This window comes from Falco biarmicus, chromosome 2 (assembly GCF_023638135.1).
Source record: "Falco biarmicus isolate bFalBia1 chromosome 2, bFalBia1.pri, whole genome shotgun sequence".
Lineage (NCBI taxonomy): Eukaryota > Metazoa > Chordata > Aves > Falconiformes > Falconidae > Falco > Falco biarmicus.
The window spans coordinates 64,964,600-64,989,096 of record NC_079289.1 but is presented as its reverse complement, the minus strand read 5'-3'; the positions used below and the strand labels follow the sequence as shown (position 1 = coordinate 64,989,096).

The following is a 24,497-nucleotide window of genomic DNA, read 5'->3' as shown; positions in this document are numbered from 1 at the left end:
CAACAGCAATGTGCTGTCTTTCAAAAACGAGTGTGTGGGAGAAAGGGAATCAATCTGATTACCTGGCACTGGCTTTCATTTTTTTATCCTCAGCCTGCAGGCACGCTTTAATTCCCCCACACCAGGTGAGACAGGATCACAAGGGTGAAACGCTGTTCTTCTGAGATGGTCCCACAATGACTAGGCAAAGGATATGAACATATGGACCCTGACAAGCGACAGCTAGACAGACCTGGTTTTCTGTTCCAAATCCTTCAGCCTGTCTGTTTTTATGCGATACCCGTAAGAAGCTTTTAAGACTGTGAGAGAAAATAAAACACAGAACATGTCTACATAAAGGCATTCAGCAAGAAGCGCTGAAATTTATTCAAATTAATTACAATAGGACCTCTGACTTTGTACTTCTAATTCACAACAGCAGTAAAAAAGGAAATGGTGAAATGGGTTGTATTAAAGTGCTATGATGTGGAGAAAACCGCTGAAATAACACAAATGAGGCTGCAGTGACAAATGAAAGGACAGTCTCATCCTGGCAATGACAGCAATATATAAGTAAATTATGTTACAGATAATTTACAAAATAACTTATATAGATGAAGATAAGCTGAATCTTATGTTGCCATTCCGTTGTTAAATATCAGACTAAATATTCCTGGTCAGCACAGTATTATATGGGATAATTAAAAAAAGATCAGAGGATTTCTGCATTGGAAAAGATGCCTGAAGTAAAACCCTGATCAAACTTTATATTGCAGTATTGCAAGAAACCTAAGTATTTATGGAATTGTAAAGTGACACATTCAGCAGCATGAAGACTATAAATACAACTTTTACATTGATACATTATATCTACACACATATACATATCTACACACACATATACACACAAGCACATACATGCACATATATATGTGCATAAATATATGTGTGTGTATATATATGTTTCAATTTGTACTGACCATGGTCAGCTGCATTTTGATTGCATCTGCAGTAGGGTTGCTTTTGCAACCAAGGAGTAAGATAAATCTTTAGAATATTTGCCATTTAATTTTCCTAAGCTGCAGTCTCAAAAATATAGAATTCTGGCATAAAGATACACTTCAGGGCTCAGCCATCAGAGGATCTGATGATTAAACAGCAGTTCCTGTTGACATAACTGACATGACTGCTGTGCTTAGTGCTTCTGAAAAATTAGGCTCTTAACATCCGCATTATTTTTAAGTGATATGATACATGAATCAGTTAAAACCCTATTTTCATATAAGTAAAAATATTTGAGAGGTGGACAGGAATGAATACAATATTCCATACATGCACAGAGTTTGGACTGTTTGTAAGGATGACATGCAAAGAACATTTGAGAATGTGAAAATCTACAACATTGGCTTACATCATACCTTGAAAAAGGGCAAGTTTAGCATTACCTTTCCTTTAAAAAAATTTAAAATACTTGCCTGTAGCATGAATCTGACTCTTCTCTAATAAAGATCTTTATTCTCCCCTGCTTCCCTTTTATAGAAAAATTATGTCATTATTTTTTTCTCTTTGAATAAATCTGCAACAAACACTACCGACTAAAAATAGTCTGATTTCTAGCCCTCATAGGTTTGTCTGAAGGACGGCTCTTGACCCATAGTGCAGCCACAAGTTTCCTCCGCCTGTAACTGCATGTTAATTGTGAGAGCTGAAGGTAACCATGCCATTTCCATTTATTAAGAAATCATTTAGTGAATAAGAACATTTGTGTTTCATTGTGTACCTGCATAAGGAAAAAGATACTACTAAATTGCCAAGGCTATGTAAACACAGTGATCTTGGTGAATAATTTGGTTGTGAGGCCAAAATACCTCAGAAAACAGCTATTGCATTGCACACATAAAAAGGTTGGAAAGGACAAAACAATAGTTTCTTTTGATGCTGCTGTGGTCAGTGAATTGGTCATGTCTGCATCCCAGTCTCTAGGGAGCAGAAGAATGTCCTGAAGACCCATAAGAAGAAAAATGGCTGGATCAAACCTCCTTCCTGGTTGCTGTAAGAGTCCCATTCACTGCACTGAGGTACATCCTTGGAGAAAAGAGGTTTTTTGGGAGGAGAAATTGTAAACTCTGATTTATTATCCTCATACCTACTCCTGTACAGTGATTGCTATGTTATTAGTTTACAAAGAGGATTTAGCACTGACCACATTTTGTTTGCTCACATTCAGATTCTGGCTGTTACGAAATGATACAGTTCTGCAGAAACCTGATTGTGTATCAATGAGAAAATGTGTTCTATGCCTACAGCTCTGCAGCTTCAAACTTCAGAGCAGAAGCCTCTACAAGACCCTATTTCAAATCATTCAACTTTTATTTACAACTTCACATTCCATGCACTTTTCGTTGGGATCTTCTGGGAGAACCTGTAAAAATCACTGAAAATACGCATGGCTGGCAACACAGAACTGGTGGTTCTCCGTTGGAGTCCAATGTCCAGAACTCTGCACAAAATGACCAACTCCGGGATTTACCTTCCGTGGAGGTGGGGTGAAAATTTAGTGTTAGCCCTTAATGTCTGAGAAGCTGGTGCTGCTGGCATTGCAGCTATCACTGCAACTTGACGATGTGCTCAAAGTGCTGGAGGCAGTGCCTGATTCTGGAAAAAAGAAAGACGGAAAGAAAGAAAGAAAGAAAAAGAAAGAAAGAAAAAAGGCAAGAAAATATGATATGGTTGCTGTTTTTCACAACTTTCTTCAATAACAGGAATCTTCAGAGAGACAATCATCTCATTTAAAATAAATAGCCTACCAGAGCTGCTTAAAGATTGAGCTGATTTCGAATTGCCTATGAGTATCAGCAGATTGTTTGCTGGGATCCAACCTTCTCTACCAGTGCTCAGGTTCTTTACATACCTAAAAAAATATAAAAAAATAGAAAGTCAGATTGCTTCATTTGATGGCTTTGAAAGTTTTGCCCTAAATATCTGCCTTCCAAACACAGTTCTGCGTATAAAAATTTCCAAACACAGATCTGCGTACCAAAGTCCATCCTCCCCTTCACGAATCAGTTGAACTAGATCTCCACTTTTCACTGTAAATTCTTCAGAAACTCCTTTCTCATAATCAGTCACAACTGTATATTTACCGGGAGTCTAAATGCACACAGAGGAAAAACATAAACAAATTATTTCTATTGTGTACTTTAAGGTTGCAACATTTGTTATGAAATTATACTTTTCCCTTCTTTCTCATGCACATACATGCTGAAGATGGTGTAAACATACATCCTGAGAAGCAGTAAAACTTTGCTGTTTGATTACAAGTAAATTCAGTACATGAATTCTCACACCCTGAAAAACATTTAGGGAAATGTTTCCATCACAACAATTAATTCAAATCTCTACAGAAAAAAATCAAAAGAAAAGACAAAAAACAAGCTGGCAGACTAGCGATGTGATGTACGTGTGGAAGTTTGTTGACATGGTAGCTCAGCATGTCATTGCTTGACTGCTGTACTATGGCATAAGCAGTCACGGTCTCACTAGCCTGCAGGTACACAAAAGCACAGATGGATCTTCCCAAGATACAAACACAAGGCTCATTTAAGAGAAGAGGATAATTTCCATTCCCCTAGGAATTTTGCCCAGCTGAGAATTTCAAGGCAGACACTTTCATTCCTGCAATTTTCAAAAGCATTCCTGTATACTGCCACACACGATGTATTGGTATCATTTGCTTAGCTCAATAGGAAAGCATTTCTGGTTACCAGCTTCATCTCGCCTCCCCTTCCTCCCCCTTCTTCCTCCGCATCCGATGAATTCAGCGGATCTTCAGCACTAGACCAGCCATCATTTTCTTCAGATGCATCAAGAGAATGAGACGTTTTTGCCCAGCCTTGAGGAACAAACAGCCAACAGTTAACTTTGCAGCAGTGAGCCACTGACTGGGAGGAATGTTCTTCCTGCGGAAAAGCTCTTAAGTGATCTACATAAACAGCAGATAAACTGCACACAGGGAAGTTATTACAGCCACTGGGTGAAATTCACAGCTGGCAGAAGTTGACCCATTTCCATCAGCGTAGGTGGAGTTGTGGCAATGCACAGCAGTGAATTTGGCCCTTTGGATTTATACAGAGTGAAACAGATGGAAAGAATGCACATTCCCAACTAAAAAGCAGCTATTTCTCTCTTATACAAAGATGAACAATGGATAGATACTCTTTTGCTTGGGAGGAGGTAGAGGACTTTATGGGAAGAGGATGAACACACAGGACTGTCATCCAAAACAACCTATCCAGCCTACTGGAACAAGGGATGGAGGCACACTACCTCCTTCAAACTTCTGAGCCCTTAGAGCTGTCAAGAAATTCAACACAAGCTCCAGGCACTCTGCACTTCATCTGACAAGGCAGCTTATTATTTAAGGGTATTCAGGCTGACACAAGGATACTTAATCACGCTGACTTATCTTGGTATTAAGTCACTGCACCAAACACCACAAAACCAATCTCCTGCCTGTCATTTATTGCCAAGTGTTCCTTTTTCTCTCTCAGAGTGAAGCATTTCATTTATTTACGAAGCTCAATCATATCCAGAGTGTACAAAATCCCTCTCCAAATAAAACTACAGTAAGTTTTACTAGTACCATGCTTTTCACTAAGGTCAGCAGCTGCTAATGTGTCAAGCTTATAATGAAAAAAAGTCATAATAAAATACAAATATTTGTAAGTAAGATTTTGGTTCAAGCCAAATGGTAACAACGATGAAATTTAATGAAAAGAATGAAAGCAAGAACAAACCTCGCAACTTTTATGTAACTACTTGTTAAGTTGAGAAAGCACCAGCATTTTTGCCCTTCGCTGCTTCCGAGGCATTTGTCACACAGCTGGTCATGCCAGTGCATTAGGAAAAAAACCTGAGCACTGTCAGAGAGTAAAGCCAAAGCAATCTAAGAATCACAGAAACAAATCACACCTAGAGCACACCAAACAGAGTAGGACTTTTACCTCGCCTGCGCTGGATGACCTGCACAAGGTTAGAAGTACTGACCCATTTGGCCCTGTCCAGGGTTAAGAATGAACTTCCATCTGTGAAGAAACTGAGTAATAAATTCCTGCTGTATTCCATGAAAATTTCCTTATAAGTTCACATCTTATAGTTGGCTCATGGGACACAGGCTCATGAAACCCTTTCCATTATTTCCAAGTCAAGAACAATGCAACAAAAGAAAACTTGGTTTCTCCTAATTATTCCAAGCTCTCATTAGAAACAGAACCAACACGTTGCACAGAAGAAACAGAAAGTGAAATCACTGTAAATTGCTCTGCCTGCAGCATCATACTCACTGGCCTGCTCACCTGGAACATTTTGGGTAACAGCTCTTGTTCTTCAGCCTCTTTCTTTTCACACAGTGTGCTGATGTGGGTAAAAGCAGACGTGCCTGATCCTGCCATAGCAACAGCACTCCTACTCCTCATACAAGCTGTTGCTCTATTATTAGCAAGTCTGTAAAAAAGCCCATCTCATCCTGGGCAGGGAAGTGGTCACTATGGCCATATTCATATTAGCTAACTACAAGCACCAAAATTATGCATGTGCATTCAATGTCTATGTGTGTTTCTGCACAGTGTGACTAGATCTGAGCTCCCTATAAAGGCAGAAAAGGTAAGAAAATGGCAGACAGTCTTGAGAAAAGATGAGGTGAAGCAGAAATGAGTTTAGATTTGATGGTGCTAGGAAAACCAAGGATTCATTAACCACTTCTCTTCAGAAATGGGCCTGCAGATTTCTTCACAGACATAGGATCTATCTGCAAGATCCTTGAGCTCACTATGATGTAAATCAGAGCAATAGAGCAGTGAAAGGACGTAAGTGGAGCAGTGTGCTCTGCACTGGGGAGCTGTGGCCATCACCTGCTGCAGTTTCATCCTGAAATGCCTGGGTCAACTGCCTGCTTATCCCTGAGTTGGGGAAGGAGAAGAGATAGCGTCAGAAAAGAGATTGGAAGGTGCAAGACAGGAAAGGGAGTTACCAGATGTTTTAAATTCATTTACTTGGTTTAGTAGTTTCATAAAGTGAGAGGCTACTGGACCAGACAGCAAATCAGACAAGTCTGTTCCAACAGTTTTACTGTAAATTAGTAATGGAAAAGGACCCTCCACCCTGGAAAATTCCATCATCTGTGGAAAAGGCCACAAAACACCCTTTTCTTTCTAATAGCATTTTCAAGCCCTCAGGATTTCTAAGGCACCTGGAGATCTCAGAGGTTTGACTGATACCTGCAGAAAATTAACCTTGTAACTCCCATATTCCCACTTGTGGAGTTTCTGCATGCATCCAGCCTGGGATTACATTGCCTGCTGCTCAGACAAGTGAATGGTGTTCCCCAGCACAGCAGCTGAACCTGTATCATTTCTACAGGTGAGAGAAAGACAGAGGCTATGGAAACCTGGAGAAGAGGATGAAAGAAGGGCTTGAAACAGCCTCATCTTTAGAATAGTATTTTCTAAGAGATGGTGACGGAAAGAAAGTCAGGAAGAGAGCAACTGCTCTCCTTGTACTCTTTAGTTAATTAGCCCTAGGGATTTGTACTCAAGCGTTCACCAACAGCCTTGCTGGTTAGAAATGGGTCATTTAACTGAAATGCTTTTCTGTTCTTTGCTTAGCTATGGGTTGGGAGGACAGAAGGGAAACTGCTACAGTTAAATGGGTTCAGTTACAACATCTGGGGTTCACAGGGTGGTAAAAATTGTCTGCTGTCACCCAAAGAAAGATGCAACAGGACTGTGACTGCAGTAATAAAAGCAAATCTAAAATAGAAATTCCACATGGCAGTGATGATCCCCACTCTGACTAGAGTACATGAGTTTTGCATTTCTTTTTTTTCCCTTCCTTTTTTAAAAAGTTAAATCTCCTCCACAAGGAGCACAGTGACAGGACAATGCTGACTGGAAAACCATGTGTCTCACAGCAACTGGATGCCCCTGTAATTCCATTAAACACCCAGCTTCTGGTTATTTCTTCAGCAGATGACCCCTTTTGCATTGCCGTCTCCCAAAACCTAGTTAGCTGTATACTACTTTATTTGATGCCAAGTGTAAACCTTTAGCCAATTGTACTATCAAACCCAGTATATACAGAAGCTGACAGACCCACTTAGAAAAACTCAGCTGAAAGCGCTCTGATGTAACATATTACATGAGGAATGCATGGCTATTTGTGGAGTACAAGATGTGGTATCACTATACCTCTTAAACCAAAAGGAGTTGGGTCACTCACTACTTCATGCCGTTTAGCTTTTTTGTCAGGACTGGTAGGAGAGGCTGCAGGAGGATGAATAGGCAAAAAACACAGAAGAGAGATATTGAAGAACTGGAAAAAAGAGAATAGGTGGATTGCATGCTAACTACCTTTGAGTTTACACTGGAAAACAAGCGGATTTCTGTAATCACTCTAATTTTAGCTGTCATTGGTTAATTACAGCAGAAGGAATTAATTATTTACAGGTAGTTATTTGCAGATAAATTGACAAATTTATTTTATAGTAATAGACGAAAATAAATGTAAAATTTTCTAAATGAACTAGGTATCAACTGAATACAATTAATTTCAATTTTAGACAAACAATACCAAATTAAGCAATCATTTTTATATAAATCTAGTGCTACTTCAATACCTGGTCCTGTAAGAAGGATCATTGGCAATATCTGGCTTTTAGCAGAAGGAGATGGAGTTTCTGTCAAGGCAAGCATGGGATATTAGTGCTCACCTCATTAGCATTAGATACACATCCCTAGAGTCTCTCCAGAAAGAACTCAAAGGTAATCAGGTTTTTAAAAGGCATTCTGAAAGGTTGCTGGAAGGAAAAAAAAAACAACCCCAAACCAACACCATGCTCTTGAACAAGGGCCATCATCACAGTGCAATTCAGTGTTCAAGACAGCTGTTCAAAGCAAGAAGTGAATGTACCGGTGCAATTACTTGGCAGGAGGAAGCAAGAAAGGTCTCAGTCTCCTATTGCCAGTTTTAGGGAAAAAAGTAAAGACTGTTTCTGGAAGCATAGGGAAATTCTTATTTATTTTTGTATCCAGCAAAACACCACCATCATACACATTCTGCTGTAGTCATGCTTTGGGAGTTTTGTTAGCAAGTATGCCAACAGAGAAGTAATCTAGAAAACCTTGATTCCTTTTTGCCAAGTACAACTGCATTTGGGGCAGATCCACTGAAGCGAGAAGCAGGCCAGGTGTCTGATCTGAAGACAAATTCCTTCCTCTAGTTTTCCTACAGGAATAGGGCACTATACACTTCCTCCTTAGCCTTGATAGTGAGGCTAGAGGCACTGGAAACTGCACTTCTCCTCCTGCATCTCCAACAGCTCCACTTTTCCCAGCTGCACCTCCCCCTCCCACTTTGGAGCTGGTTTCTTTTGATATCTCCCTGTCAGGGTCATTGACTCAAGAACCCAGCTTGACCTCAGGAGAACAAGCTAGTGCATACACCGAATACCTGTTAACACTACACACATATACAAAGTGATGCTTCAATTACAGCCTTAAACAGAAAACAGTCTAGCTTTATTCATTTTTTTTTAATTACCTTTCTGATTTTTGAGGTTAGTAAAGCTATGCAGCGTAAAGCGCTTTTTTGACAGTACAGAGCATTCTGAGGTAGAGCTAGTGTCATCTACAAAGGAAGAGAAAGACATAGAAAGAAAGAGGAGACGGCCATGAAAAGATCAAGGCAAAAAACTGTTTGCAGCCCTGTCAGGAACCTGCATGTTAGGATGAGAAAGGACAACTGAAAGGCCAGGTACAACAGATGAACCCAAGTGGCCAGTTGTTCTCGCTATGCAGGGCTTGTCCTGCCACTGGTTCAATAAATCTCCATTATGGGAACCAAAATTAAGGAGAAAAAAAATCCCCAAACCAAAAACTAAATTAAAACTCTTTAGAACAGGTAATGCTGAGAAATTTATCCAGGGTAAGAGAACTCTGAGAAGCTGGGCAGCTCTAAGAGAAGATCTGCTGCAGACTTGGGCCTCGTAACACATCGTTCCCACCTTCTTTTGGCTACCCTTCATTCAAGGTGGCTTTGGGCCTGTCCACACCACAAAGTGGAACGCAAAAACCCCAGGCTAAGGGCAAATAAGACTGGTGTGCTCGTGGAATGTGGGCAGCACTTTGTGGGTGGACTGCCTTAGGGATGAAAGCAGCAAAGCCCTGCTCATTCAGGTGTATGCTGCGTTTCCCTGCACTACCATGGCTACTCTGCTGGTGGATCTGCCTGTGCATCTGCAGTGCAGGCATGCTCTTTGCAATTAAAGATAACACATAGGTGTAAACTCACCTTTGCCTTTTTCAGGGTACTTTGGTGCTACTGTGGTGCCATAACCTTCTAGACTTGCAAGATCAGCTTTTCTCTCCTCCATTTTTTTGGTGTTTCTGATGTGGTTCCGTGAAGGACTGTTTATTAGAAGAAAATTAAGACAATCAATACATCTCCAGCAAATCCGGGTCTGAACAGGGATGATGACCTTTGGTCACAGGCTGCCTTTTACATACAGATATATAGGCTGAAAACAATTTATTAGATACTTTCAGGACTGAAAAAGTCATTGGTGATTGTGCATTTAAAGACCATGCCCACATACAAAGGAAAAGGCTCCCCTAACTGACTGCAACCACACGTACTATGGCAGTGGGAGCTCCTGAAAAGACAGGTCAGGACAACTTCCACTCACTCTCAGTTACAGGCACACATTCTGTGCTGACAGTTTCCTCCTGAACTTACTACGGAAAAAAAAAAAAAAAAGGGCATAAACTCTGCCCCTCTGAAGCTCTTAACACAGAACAGTTGAGGGATGAACAATGAACATAGGCTGGATCTTGCCACTGGATTCTTATCACACCTCTGTTTGGGCATGGAATGGAGAACGACATCTTACAAATACTATATATCTTGGAAACTCTCCCTGGGTGATAAGCAGATGCATAAAACATGCAGGGCAGAGAGCTACTGATAGATATTTGAGCAGACACCATGCAGGAATAACTGAAGATACAACCACATGGTACAAACACATACTCACATCACAGAAAAAAGAGTGAGTAGCAGAGGATTAAGAAGAGGTGTCAGAGAAGGTGGAAGCAGAAGAATGTATAGGTTGGTAGGGTGAAGGATTAAAAATAGGAAAAGAAGAAAAGCTTGACTCCGAAGCTGGGACACTGGAGGAATCAACACACCAGTTAGTTTAAAAAAAGAAAGGAAATTGGAGGAAAAGTACAAGGGCAGAGCAAAGATAATGCCCTGAAAAAGACAAGAAGAAAGGTAACACGACATTGGAAAAGAAAAAAAAAATAGTCCAGGTGAATGAAACAGAACAGAAAAGAAAGGAAAAGGCTGCTCCACATAACTCTTATCCGGGGTGTAAAGTATATAATTAGCTGTTCAACAGACAGACCCATAATACCACCAGGATTTTGGCTGGTGCAGAAAATTACTTTTCTGTGTTGTTCTCTTCATCTGGCAAATCCCATGCCACGGGTGCCCAATTTAACAGTTCTGGAGATGCATTTACATATATATATATATATATAATATATAAAAATAAAGCTTTACAGCTTTATAGTGGGAAGAGACCTAACAAACCCCTATAAGATAAGGGCCAGTAGTAAGGGACAGGAGTAATGAAGAACTGCAAACTAGATGTATTAGTATATTTACAAGACAGCCAGGCTGATTTGACAACATACTTACCTGGTACAAGATGATGTTGGAAGAGGTAAGCTCTGTGTTTGTTCTAGTGTCCTGTGCTGACTAGCTTCTGTAACGGAGGAAAGAGAAAGAACTCAAAACATAAATCTATTTTAATAACTTTTTATTTCTACAGTCCTACACAGTGAAGATACACAGTGCAGGTTTTGAAGTTCAAAGAGAAAAGAGATTAAAAAAAATATATATCCAAAATATTTCACCTCTGCATGCCTGCAGTTGACTCGTCAGCACTTTTCTTATTTCATTTACCCAAGTAGCTTTAACTTCAGGGGTTGGAGCCTACCCAAAAATAAATACAATCAGCCATCAAGCATAGAATAGTTATTACCCAAACAGTTGTGTGCCAAAGCACAGCTTCAGAGGAATCCTTCGAGAGGGACAGACAGAGTTCCCTCTCCAGCTCTTCAGTGGCAGAAACTAGTTGTAACACCTGGCACATGCTGGGGCAGAAGCTGTGCATGTGCTATAGTCAAACCATGGCTCCCAAGCCATCCACTACCCCAAAGAGAGCAGCAGTAATGGTGTGTACAATATCCTCCATCAATACTGTAAAACATGACTATTTTTTCCCCGCAGAAGACTCTGCAATTGAAATATATTAAGAAACTACCTTATGAATTAATCTGGTGGTGGTTTGTTTTTTATTTTTTTTTCCCCGATTTTTGTCTTTTTTTTCCCCCCACATTTCCTCACCACTGTCTACTAGTGATATAACAGAAGAAAAAACCTCCAGATCTTAGGATTAGAGCAGTGACACCCCCCCCCCTTCTCTCTCTCTTTTGTTTTAAAAAATGTAGTGGCAAGTTATTTACCTGTATAATGTAAACTTCTTCCCTTGCATTATACCAGATCTCAAATTTTTTTGCATCACCTTTGACATTTTCTGTTATTCCAACTGCTGCCATCTGGAAGCAAAGAGAACAGAAGCTGACCTACTACATTGTGTTTACGGTAACAATGGAAGCACGTGGCTACTGGTATTCTTTGGTACCCTAGTTGTGAAAAGGAAAACTACATTTAGCTTCTTGCTCAAGGAAAAGAAGAGCTAATAACATATGATTTGCATGTTGGACATGAGATTTAGTGCTTTGTATCATCTTGGCTACCTTGGAGGGAAGAAGGGTTTAGGTACATTAAGACTGACCCACAAGATGTCTCTCCAAATCCAGACCACCAAACCTTATATCTATTTTATACTACCCTGCTCTAAAATTTCTGTGTGATTAATGCAGCTGTCATACAGCTAGACTAGTACAGTTTGGATTTTCTCAAAGGGTAATTTCCTCCCCCCCAATCCAGACAGCAAACACAAAGTAACACAGATGTGCAGCACCACTTAGGTTTGCCTGAAAGGGTGAAGTTCCCAGTACAAAACTGTACACAGCCTCACAGACAAAAAACTAGAACGTTGTATTACTGCAGGCTAAGCCCTCAGTACCTCGACTTTGCTGGACTGCTCAGTGTCTTACATTTAAGGAGTGTTTGTAGCTATAAGAAGGTGCTTTCTCATATCCCTCTCCATTTTCTTCTCGCTTTTTACAGAACAGCACTGCTTTCTCATGTAGGAAGAGGTGTCGCTGCATTGGCTTGAAGCGTGCCAAATCTTTCACCTTCGAGTGACCCTTTTTATGATCAGTCCAGACATTGAAGGATCCCTGCATTAAAAGCTTGCCCAGCTCATTCAGGTTTCCCTGGAACAAAAAAAAAAGTGGTATTTATAACTATAAAGAGATCATAGCAGACTAAAATGCATACTCTGAACAGGTCTTTACAAGTTCTGTTGTTCCAAGTAATCTCTCACATCAGTGTTTACGTTGGATTTGAAATGTAATAAAAATAAAATCAGTGTTGGATTTTTACACATAATTTTCTCTCCCCAACACTGTTCAGGGAGGATTTTACAGTCAGGAGTACCAGTAGCACAGATCTACACAGAGAGAGAGGGGGAAAAAAAACACTTATTTGATTATTTGTTTGGTTTTTTTTTTCCCCAGCATTCTGCTGCAAAGCTGCTTACATTTTGTTTTGTTTGGTTTTTTTTTTTTTTTTTGTTGTTTGTTTTTTGAGTGGAAGTTCTGGGTGTAGTTTTAGACATAGATGTAAATCCCATTTGACAGTAGCCTAAACCACGCTTTTCATAACAAATTTCAGTTTCTAACTCAGTGTTAAGTAGATATAAGAAAAAAACTTGGGTAGACAGAGCAAAGTATTATTCATAGCAGGAAAACTTCAGAAGAGTATAGAGATTTATTTTCCATTGTTTTCATTACACATTTCAGTTTTAAAAAAGCACCTTTTGTAAACATTCTTCTCATTATTTGTACACACTATACAGTATGCTGTACATATATCTAAGAATTAAATGAAAATAAATTAAAAAGTAAGTAAAAATACCGTTACTTACATCATAGCCTGTAATGGCTATCTGGTGCATAGAATCATTAACTGCCTTGAGAATACCCAGTATAGAGGTTAATGCTTCCTGAAGATCCTCAGCCCCTTCACAGTTCTTACTGTACTTCAGCATTTCCTGAGCGGCAGGGAATGACAACATACTTAGCTTTGGAAACAGCAGAAACTAGGAATGTTCAAATTTTAACACTGAATTTGGGCTAAGTTTTTAAAGTCATCCAGTAAAGTTTTATACCCTATAACCTAGTGGGTTAAATACTGGCTGAAATTCAGAAGACTCTAAAGTTTTACTTCTCATCTCTGCTGCTAATTAGCCAAATTATTTCATTCATCTAGAGGTTTTGTAAACTCTACCTAAGACATTTTACAAGACTAGCAAGACTAGCTTTGAAAACTTTTTTTATCAGAATTTCTAAAAAACCCTAAAATAAAACACACACCCCCAAAAAAACCCCCAAAACAACAAAAAACTGCAAACACCCCAAAACCCAAAAGAAGGGGGGATGGTATTTTTTCTATTTGTTACTTTGCAGAAGTGAACAAATGCAAAAACATAGGTAAATTTCATTTGCTATTTGAATTATGGTGAGGCCTGGGATGCTAGTAACAGGTCTAGACTTACTACACTGAGCATTGTCTACACATTTAAAAAAGCATCCCTTCTCCAAAAGGCTTATTGGTGAAGCTGCATCTTCTGGTTTGGTCCAGATAAATATAGCTGCAAGTTCACACGGAACTCCCCAGACTCCATACTATGAGAATAAACATCTACTCATGGATTGCAGGCAGTAAGATATTTTAAATCAAAAACCTTTCTAACACTTCTTTTAACACAAGCTTAATGTAATGTTTTTAAAAGCTGTTAACTTCAGCTTAGTTTTAACTCAAGAGTAAGTTTGGTCCAGTGCAATCTTTTTAAACTACTTTTAAATACAATTAATGAGATGTGTGTCTGTGGGAAGTATTTCTTACTTCAAGCATGGCAAAACCTCACACATTAATTAAAAAATCTATGACAGTATATTGCTTTCATGTTGCTTCTCAGTATGGCATGTTTAAGTGAATCACAACAGCATCAGCATCCTTCGTAAAAACACCATACAGCGCTCTCAGTCACGTACATTTCCTAGAACCCAGCAAGGCAAATCCCTGCAATATGGGTGAGGTGACTATAACAGAAGAGCAACCAGTACTTTAGATACTCTCTTTCTCTATGTTCTTTGTTGCAAAAGTTTTTTATCTTTCTGTTTCCCCTAATAAACTTTCCATTCTTCTCTTCAGCAGAAATAAGGGCAAAAGCAGTTACACAAGGTGTCTCTAACATTTTCTGTCTACTGGCAGCTTTTTGGCTGAAAGAGAAAAGAACCAAGCTGCAAGCTGGTAGGCTAGGATTTGTCTCACAATTTATACATCTGTCCACTAACTTTTAGGTTTCTCTTCAGCAGGTTGAGAGAAGCAGCATACAAAACAACCCAAATGCACAAAATGTACTTACCATTATAGTTTAGTAACACATACCTTTAGCAATAATTGGTATTTGGTTATTCTTTGAACAGGTTTCAGCAAGTATGAGTCCAAACTGAGCTTGTGATCGAGTTTCCTTTGACATTCCTGTAATCAGTGTTGAATTTTATCAGGATACTAATCAATGTATTTGTTATTTCTTCTTGAGATGATTAAATAAATAAAGAAAACCAAACAAAACCCCAAACCACAACAAAACCAAAACCTCAATTATTTTGGAAAAGCAAGCAAGCATACCTGAAAGAATACAGAATCTGAAAACTGCCTCCACAAGCTTTCAGATCGAGGTTTATTTTGACAGTATTTTTCATAAATCTGGAAATCTTCCATCTGAAATTGGGGAGACAAGCAAAAACTTAATAAATCCTTGTGACTTCAATAGACAAGGTTCATAAGATTTTTTTCATAATTAGTAAGGCTACAAAAAACCAACAATAACAAATGCAATTCCTTGAGGCATCCTAAGCACACAAAAAAATATAAAATTTTGAAATCACTGATTTTGTAATGGCTACTAATTTTGTACTTGGAACATCAGAATAAAATATTACTGTAAATTTTTGCTTCCATTGAATGTTAAGTACTTTATGAAGAAGCATATATTATGTTTTAATATATATTTCAATACAACAAATATATTTCTATTACAATACGAAAAAAACTTCTATAACTGCCCAACCACGAGTCCCTCTGTGCAACTTTTTACAAAGAAAAAAAGGCAAAGACTTTACGCGTTTTCATTTTATGGATGTGTTTTTCACTGGGGGTTGCACTAAAGTAGACCAAGCAGTTTGCTGCCACTTAACCACTTCAGCAAGTAAATAGCATGACTTCAGCACTTGTTGAAAGCAAAAGCATGTAAGACTGTTGAAAATGTCCTAGTAACTATGAAGGACAGACTAGATAGGAAATCAGCAGGCACAGAAGCACTTCTGTCCCTCAGCTTTAGGAAACAGCATCTCCATGGATGTAGCCAGTAAATAGGAGTGGGAGGCATGGTTTATCTCAGGAGTTCTACAGTATCAATAGGTAGCAACAACAGATTGATTTCCATAAACAGATCCCTATTATAACCTTTAGTATACTATGGGTGAGACACATTGTTTAATAAAACCCAGATTAAAAAAAAAGTTTAATTTTGTCATAGCTGTCTGTTTTCACAATAAAAGTATTTTGGACTTACTCTGTTGCGGTGTACTCTTTAAAGAAAACAGAAAAGAACAACAGCAACAACAACAAAAAAATCGAGTAAAGGAATCCAACCAAGTAAACCAATCATTTATAGTGATGTGAAATCATGTAGTGCATGACTTCTCTTCATGTTTTCCTAACTGCCATTTTAATAAAGCAGTTTTCTTTCAATAAGGTTGTAGCTCTTTCTAACAAAATTAATTACCCCATCAAGTGAAAAATATCCCCAACTATCAATTAATATCTACATTCTCAATCTGTTACCTGTTCAAGACAAACAAAGTGGATGTGGTGGCAATTACCACATGAAAATCAGCCTCATATGTTACAGTCCTAGAGGGGCTAATGAAAACAATGCCAACAAAACATGACACATACCTGATCCAAAAAGCACCGTCCTACTAGTTCTGGGTATTCTACGTAGTTTTCTAGTTCTCTCAGGAATATTCTATGAGGAAGAATATTTTCTTAGAGCACATGTTAAAAAAGTTGTAGTAAATGTTCACATTCTTGCAAATCATTTTCTAGATGTTTGGAAACAGAGTTGTAACTCTGTACTACAGAACTAAACAAAACTCTTCTAAGATCACATACCTAAAAAGGGATAGCAAATTAAAACAAACATTCTGACCAATTTCTGTTAGCTTACTGTTGCTACAACTGAAATAAAATATAGGACTGGGGAGAATGGGAGATTTTGTTTCCCTATCTTATATATTCAGCAGCAGGATTTGTACAACTTAAAGTGTTTGGGTTTTCCTTCTCAATACAACAAACACCACAAAGCAAACAAACCAACCAAACCCCACCTCCTCAAACCAACCCACCCCCCAATAACAAACTACCCCAAAAAGTCAGAGGCAAAACTTCCAGCCTAGTTTTGCCTGAGTAAGAAACAACTGTTTAACATGCCTAACTTCTCTTCAAAGTACTTGTCTTTTCTAACAATTTAAATATTATCCAGTGAAGAAATACCTCTCTAGCAGCAAGGATTCAAACTTCAGAGAGAGGTCACTCAAGTATAAAATTAACCAGCCTCAACCAGATGTAAGAGTTGAGAATTTGTGGTTTAGAATAATAATTTACTTTCCACAGCAAATTTCATAAAAAATAAAAGAAAGCCAAACCCAAACAAACCTTGCTTTAATTAGCTTGTAACCAGATCCCAATACCTTTCTTCAGGAAGAGGACCACAATGAAAAGTTTACGGGTGTACCGAAACATTTCAATAGTTTCGCACAGCTTTGCTCATCTTTTATAGATATTTTGCTTTTCCTCCTCTATGCAATATGAATTTTGACATGCCAGATAGCCAACTGGGACTCAGTAAGGATATTCTTAGCAATTTAAATCAGATTAAAAGAAAGAGTAAGGAATCCCATCCAAATGCTGGTTTTAGATCTGAATGCAAAACCTCACCTGTTGTGAAAATGATAAATTTCTTCCATATTCCCAAACAAGATATCCTTCTTATTTTGGAGTTCTGGTGAAATGAGGTGAGCCATTAAGGGGTTGTCCATCTCTGCAGCATAACCCTGCAGCACAGGAGAAAGGCACATTGATTGTCACCCTTCACTTGCAGTACTCACCCCTCTCTGACAAAGGCAGACTGTCTGCCTGCAGGCTGACAGTGAGCAAAGAAAGAGCTCAGCGTTAATCATTAAAAGAGTATACAATTTCTGTTTTTCCATCAGTCGAGTAAGAAATACTTACAGACTTTAGAAAGACAATCGAATTATTGCAATTTTAGTTAAGCAAGGATGAAACAAAGTTTTCAATCATTTCCACCAAGCAAAGGCTATGCATTCCCATACTGCCTACATATTATAGTTTGTACTTTTCCTGTTACAACTTTACATATCTGTGTCTAAAGCCACAATTCCAGTACACATGTAAACCTTCATGCTGGTCTTGGCTATCAGTATGAGGGAACAAGCTGAGTGTACTTATTTATGCAGGTAACAGAAGGCATTAAGCTGCAAATTCTATCTTTAAGACATTTTCATTAGTTTTGGTACCAAAAGTTGTGACTTCAGATTCTGACATCTTCCATTTGTCATGTAAGGCCATATTCTCTTGACTGTTTATCTGGCACAGATAAGGAAAAGAGAACACACCAGTGGCTTTAGCCCAGGATTGTTCTCTGGTCCTGAGGTCACTAATCTAATCTGTGATCTCTCAAAACACTAAAAAAACCCCTAAACCAAACAACCTTCTCCCCAAAACCCAAACAGAACACCCCCAATCAATCAGAAAAACTGCAAGAATGCTCTAGTACCTGCATTGTCAGCAAATTTCTTAATGCAAGCAGGTTCCTTAGTGTACAGTCACTGAAGGAAGATGATGCAACCTACTTTAGATTTGGATTAGATTTCTCTCTTGTGGTTTTGTTGTTTTTTTTTTTATTTATTTTTGTTGTTCTTTTAAAAACAAAATTATCATGCAGAAGGTGATCATTGTATTAGTGACTGGTTATAATAAACTGCACTGAATTGTAACAACCTGACAAATGAAATGAAAGGGTAAGCAAAAGTGCACCTAGAACTAAGATTTTCAATTTCTAAGTGATGTCCGAGCTACAAAAAGTAGGAGAACTGGCTAGTAAAGTCAGCTAGCCTGAGGAATTCAAGCATTTGGATAGGACAGTGATTAGATTTTTTAAAAAATCAGAAACATTCTTTCAAAAATCTGGGTATTTTTTCCTCAAATATTGTAAAAAAGAAAAACAATGGTATAGACAAAGATGATGGAACTCATAGATAGTTAACCATTGGTCCCTCTCCCGTATCTCTCCCCCAAACAGAAAAATGTGGAGTCTGAAGAGGGGGTGGGGTGGTGTACAACTTAAAAAAGAAGGAAGGTAAAATGTACAAAAAATGGGAGTTCAAAAAATTAATAGGAAAGAAGAACTATGGCCACCATGCAGTTTAGATGCAGTGAAGAGATGCATGAAGAGAATGTTGATTTCCACTTGAAGTAAAGATATGCTGAACATAGCAGCAAAGGCAGCATTGGCATGAAGAATGGGCACCTAATTCAGCTGAGATGAAAACAAACATGACAATTAAAAAAAAAAAAAGCATGAAATCCATACATTGACAAAAAGCTTTTGACAATTTCTTTTCCACTTCAGGCTGACGTAGTACTTATTTTAAAGCTTTAATATAAAACCCCTTCATGTTTTACTATCTGTGCAGCACTTGTGTTTTAGGAAAGGCGAGGAAAAGCTACTCTATGCAGCCACAGGGATCATTTCATCTTACTTTAAGAACATATAAGGCTTTGCTTAGTCTTCCATTTGAAAGCTGTTCTAAAAGCATCAAAGTAGATGAAAAAAAGGCATTGAATACAATATCTAAAAATAGACTAGACCAGTATTCCACCCCCAGGAAAAATTACTGGATTTCACAGACTAAAGTAGGATGACCATGGTTATTAATGAAAGAAAACTATCAAGCTCAGATGAAAGCAATTATAACAGTTTCCGAATAACCAGTCTTGGGAACTTCCCCCTTTTTTTCTACTGCAATCTTTGGCAGAGAGAAAATGCGTAGTAATTAAATATGACATAATATAGGAGAGACTGTCCATACAAAGGAGTATCAGGTTGTTTGACAGGAAGAATGGGAAGATTCATAGAATAGGAAAAACAAAGGAATTGGGAGAACAGCCAGAACTACGGATTAATAACTAGAAATACTCAAAAGCTGGAAGACTGCCATTGAACCATACCTCAGCAAGGATCTGATCCAGAATTACTGTTGGCAGTCCAACCACACAAATCCAAGAGATGAATCCCAAACTGCAAGGAGGCACAGAGAAGTGTGCCTGGCGTGGTCAGAATACTGGACAGCCTATCACAGAAAACTAAGACAGCTTGGCCTACCAAGGCAAGGGTTGCGCTATACTCTAAGCAAAACAAGAACACCACCAGAGGAAGAGAGAGATTTTGCAACAGCCCAGCAGCAGTAAGGACCAAAAATTCTCCAACTACTTGAGGCTTGGTTTTATGAACGGAGCTGTACAGATAGCACTGCATACAAAAGCAGAGAATAAAGTGATCCTTAAGGTCCACTCCAGACCTATCACACATCAGATGCAACCATCCTACTGTCATGAACACTTCTTAGCACTCGGACAGGACCCAGGACATAAATGCTATGGGAAGCTGAGCACAAACTATGTAAAAGCAACACCAGAGTTCAAAACCCTCATACAGTACTCTTATTTGAAGGTATGCACCCAGAAATTATCATTCCTAGTCCATAACTTAAGACAGCTCCTATTTAGGAGTTTAACATTGGCATGCACACTCAGAGTAGCCATTTGGCTCCTGACTGGCACCCCGATTAAAGTAATTCAGCCTCAGTTATCTGCAACTTCGTCATCTCCTACAGTCAAACTGGACTAGAAAAAAAAAAATGACACACGGAGGTCCGAAGACCTAAACTTGAGGAACAACACAAAATACTGTAGCATGTATCTACAAGCAACTCAGCAGTTCTGCAATTGTGCCTCCACAAAGGGAACACCTTTGTTTCCTTCACAATTTTGAATGAAGATATTATTACAAGGCACTCTGTTCCCACAGCTGTGCCCAAGACATATGGAAGATCACTTAAAGGTATGCAAAGAGGGATGCAAGAAACAAATTTTTTCCTGACACAAGATTCTCTCGATGCGGTTTCACATTCCTTTGTGACACACTACTGTCCTGGGGTTGCCCCAAGACTCTGGAATGAACTTTTGCAGGAATTCATCGTTACACATCTCACTTTGTTCCACCTAAATAATTAGGCATATCTTATTTTCTGCCCAATTTGTGTTTTCTAATATAAAATCCCAGTTGCACGAATATTTCTAGAAAAAAAATTGCACAGTCCTGCCTCTGTGAAAATATGATGAGAAAGGAGAGATTTAATGATCACACTGCTTGACAGGACAAGCAGAGGCATTACAGTGGTAAGAAGAGCATAAAAGCATCCATGAAATGGAAGAGAGAAAGAGATTCACTAACAGCTGCAATGAAATTTAATCTTTACCTCAAGAACACAGAGAAGTTCTTCCACATATGCACGTTCAGTCTCAATAAGTTCATTCATTACATGCCTGTAGACAAAGAATGAAAATTAAGGCAGGCCTATTCACTTATGCAAAGTTAGGAGGCAACATTAACTTTTTCTGTGTTTCTACTTTAATTCAGACAATAAAAGAACAATTTCCAGGTAATGGAAAACGTGATGTTTCATGGATACTTCTGCGAACAGCTTTAGTATGCTTACTGAGAAGCATGTATTTTAAAAACATTTTTCAATTTTTGAAAATGTTTTTAAACAGCAAAAAAGTCAAATGTAGCATTTGCAGTGCTGTAGTAACTGAATTGAAGCAGTGAATCATTTTATCATTGTAAATACAGAATCTGGTTATGCTGTGTTCACAAGTATTACCGTAGCTGGAGTTAGAGCTGCACAGGATTATCAAATACAGACTTAAAGTTACCACCTGTCATTTTAAATTAGGGGCATTTAGGGCACACTTTAAATATCACAATGCTGCTTTAAGTTTAATTCCCCTAACTCTCTCCACTTGTGATTTTGTATGATTTAACATGTGGTTGTAACAGCAAAAAGACAGAAGTATCCAGTTTGTAGGTAGAAATGTAAGCTCTTCTACACACATTGCGAGGGATAATATAAGTTTTTGAATATAGTTTTTATATAAGAAAGTTATTTTTTCATAACATTTATCAAAACAAGGACTAAAAAGAGTCAAATAAAAAGACAAAGCCTCCTGAAACAATGAGACCAAAACTTCCAATAGACTTAAGGGAGGCTTATTACTCAAAACTATGTCATCTCTGAAATGAAAATACATAGTTATCCTGCCATAGCATCACCTCGCTGCAGCAAAGCTGGAGTCTGGTACTATATAAACTGCAAATAATGCTACACACTGAAATATCTTCTTCTGTGTACAGAGCATAGCCAAGGCATTTCAAAAAGCACTGAGGCTTAATTCAGAGAGGTGTACTTGTCTTATCAAATCCTTAGCCAAACTCAGCCTTTGCTGGAACCAAATCAGAGAAAAAGCATTTTTTTGTTTATCAAAATACACTTACTGCCGTAACACAGCTAGGTTTTCTTCATCATCCATTGTAGATCCTCCTCTGCTTTGATGGAGTTCAGTCATTTCACTCTAAAGAAGGAAACAAACAAACAACAAAAATCATCACAACATCACAGACGGGGAAAACCCACTTTAAAATACAGAGCTTTACACTCAGATCTGCTTGCATGTATTTTCACAGGAAAGACTGTACTCCATGAAAAATTAAGGCAATTTGCAAGAATGCTGCAAAAAAATCCAAGTCAACCTGAAGGTCTTGAAGCACACAAGGACACGGGGAGTTCTCCATGAAAGGCCCACTTAGAAAAGACCATGGTTCAAGGCTCTTTTTTCAGGAAGACGTTTGAGCATCAGCATAATCTTGGAGGCAACACTGGCCTTAGTCTGTTTTCCAAGCTAAAAATGAGGTACTGTGCTAACTTTCTGGTTGCTTCCTAACTTAACACAGAAGTTCACTCTTACTTCTACTGTAATGACTGACCTAATTACAATTTGTTGAAAAAATAAAATAAAATAAAAATTAGAGGTTCTGCTTTCAATCCCCCTTGAACTAACCCTTTCCTCCAACTGTTGTCCCTACTGGTCACGTGGCCCTGCCTTGCTCCTTGCATTGTCTTGCTGAACCTTCGCTGAGTTGATTCAAGTCTCTAACCCAGTGGGAAACTACTTGCTTCTGCTCCTGCTGTCAGGTTACTTTCCTTGCCGGAGGCGGAGCAGGAAGACCATCCCCACTTGGGAATGGCAACCCATTAGGTCAGGTGAAGCTGTCTTGGAGCCAACGACAACTACCTCTTCACTTTCGCCAGTTTTAAGAGTAGCCAATTACTACTGGCAAATAATAAATGTTTCCTGTTCATAGATTTTATATTTTGCTGCCCCTAACATTTTTCCTAATATAGGCAACTATTTACTTTACATTCCCTCATACCCAGCCCAGCAACAAAGCAGCCTCTATTTAAACCACGACTGCTTCACCAGAGTTACTTTGATAGGGGCAATACCATCACTTTTTCAGTGGAATTGCCTCACTCTTCTTGACGTTCCTAAATATTCCATTCTATTATGATTTTCTCAAGCAGTATGTGCATAAAAAAAATTACCTTTCCTCTTCTGTAGTTTACCCTCTGAAGTGCACTGCTTTCTGAGTTGGATATGTATTCTCTTTGAAGACCTAAGCATGTAAACCAGAATCAAACAGCAGTTAGAACCTGAGCAGATCCAACACAGATGTTTGTGCAACCACAAATTACAGCTGAAAGTTTCTTTAAGTTTCTCAGCATAGCACAAAAAAATTAGTTACAGGCTACTACATTTGCTTACCTGGAGAAGTATAAGGAGATTTTACAAAGGCTTCAGGTCTTGGTGCAACTGGCTGAACAGGACGTGTCTGCTTAGCTGCCAATTTCTTAAGACTTACTTGTCTCTTTTGAAACATTTCTTCCATACTTTCTTGCTTCTGGAAAACCTTTTGCACATGCTCCTACCATTGCCACAGAAATAATAATAAAAAAAAATAAAATCCCTGTCAGAGACCTATCAACAAGCTACAGTGCCATTCACAAGCACACTGATTTGAAATTGCAATTGCTTTTATGCCACCTATAAAAATATTACCCTACTCTTCACTCCTAATAAGACATAATTTACAGTCATTTAGTACACTTAAAAATTGGAAAATCACTTCATAAATTTTTTTGTGCGCTTGCTGTAGAGAAACCAATGGGGTTCAAGTTTCAATTAAAAAAAATAGGGAAAAGGGTTTTTTGAGTGTGTAATGGTTCTGTTACGTTAAGAGATCAACTGAGAGGAAAAGCCATGTATTCTCAAGTTCTAAAATAAAGCAGTTACAAAGCAGAAGTCACACAAACATCAAGGACAGGCATGTTCTTACTACATTAAAAAAAGGTATTTCACATACTTACTTGGGATAATTTATTTTAAAAGCAATCCTCCTGTCTGAAAAATTGAAGTACTTACTAAAAGGCTCTGAAGCCCTTGATGCTTATCCAACGATATGACATGACTAGCACCTCAGGCAGGGAAATGTGTTGGCTTTCCAGTTCCCAGGTATAACTCTTAGTACTGATTATTTGGCTTTATCAATGGCCATACAAGAGAGCAATTCTAAAATTAAGAACCGGATGCACAGATAGGCATAAACGTCTTCTGGTACCTTTAGGTCCTCAGTGAGGAGCTGTGCATACTCTCTGTAAATTTTATTCAACTCCTTGATTTTATTGTCTGCACCAGTGTCCAGGAATTTCTCGATCTCCTGTAATGCTGATTCTGCACCATCCTGAGACTGACACTTATCCACCGGCTGTGAAGCCAGCAGATAAATTCCTTCATCACACCACTTCATAGACTAGAAACAGAGAAAAGAACAGGCTCAGAATGTTTGATGTCAGCATCAACCACTAAGAGGTCTAAAACATTTCATACCTATACTTGTGATGTATTCAGCTATTTAAGGAGAAAATGTCCAGCACACT

The 24,497-nt window shown here is 38.5% G+C and overlaps 1 protein-coding gene across 19 annotated transcripts in view; it reads right to left on the bottom strand.

The window, feature by feature from the left end:
* Window positions 1-334: 334 nt before the first annotated feature.
* Window positions 335-24,497, bottom strand: part of MCF2L (MCF.2 cell line derived transforming sequence like) — a 164,320-nt gene continuing 140,157 nt past the window's right edge. For 7 of the 19 annotated variants that reach the window (XM_056327193.1, XM_056327198.1, XM_056327202.1 and 4 more), the window contains 23 exons: window positions 24,179-24,370; window positions 23,326-23,485; window positions 23,106-23,176; window positions 21,998-22,074; window positions 20,922-20,988; window positions 17,299-17,414; window positions 16,258-16,327; window positions 14,926-15,018; window positions 14,683-14,775; window positions 13,157-13,282; window positions 12,222-12,443; window positions 11,565-11,657; window positions 10,953-11,031; window positions 10,735-10,801; window positions 9,325-9,440; window positions 8,575-8,661; window positions 7,652-7,711; window positions 7,224-7,298; window positions 4,983-5,063; window positions 3,744-3,871; window positions 3,017-3,129; window positions 2,787-2,890; window positions 335-2,634 (listed from right to left, as the gene is read on the bottom strand). In XM_056327193.1, coding sequence (XP_056183168.1) covers window positions 2,540-2,634; window positions 2,787-2,890; window positions 3,017-3,129; window positions 3,744-3,871; window positions 4,983-5,063; window positions 7,224-7,298; window positions 7,652-7,711; window positions 8,575-8,661; window positions 9,325-9,440; window positions 10,735-10,801; window positions 10,953-11,031; window positions 11,565-11,657; window positions 12,222-12,443; window positions 13,157-13,282; window positions 14,683-14,775; window positions 14,926-15,018; window positions 16,258-16,327; window positions 17,299-17,414; window positions 20,922-20,988; window positions 21,998-22,074; window positions 23,106-23,176; window positions 23,326-23,485; window positions 24,179-24,370 — 2,385 coding nt within the window. In that variant the 3' untranslated portion in view covers window positions 335-2,539. The other 12 variants (XM_056327209.1, XM_056327210.1, XM_056327197.1 and 9 more) reach the window with 11 other exon arrangements.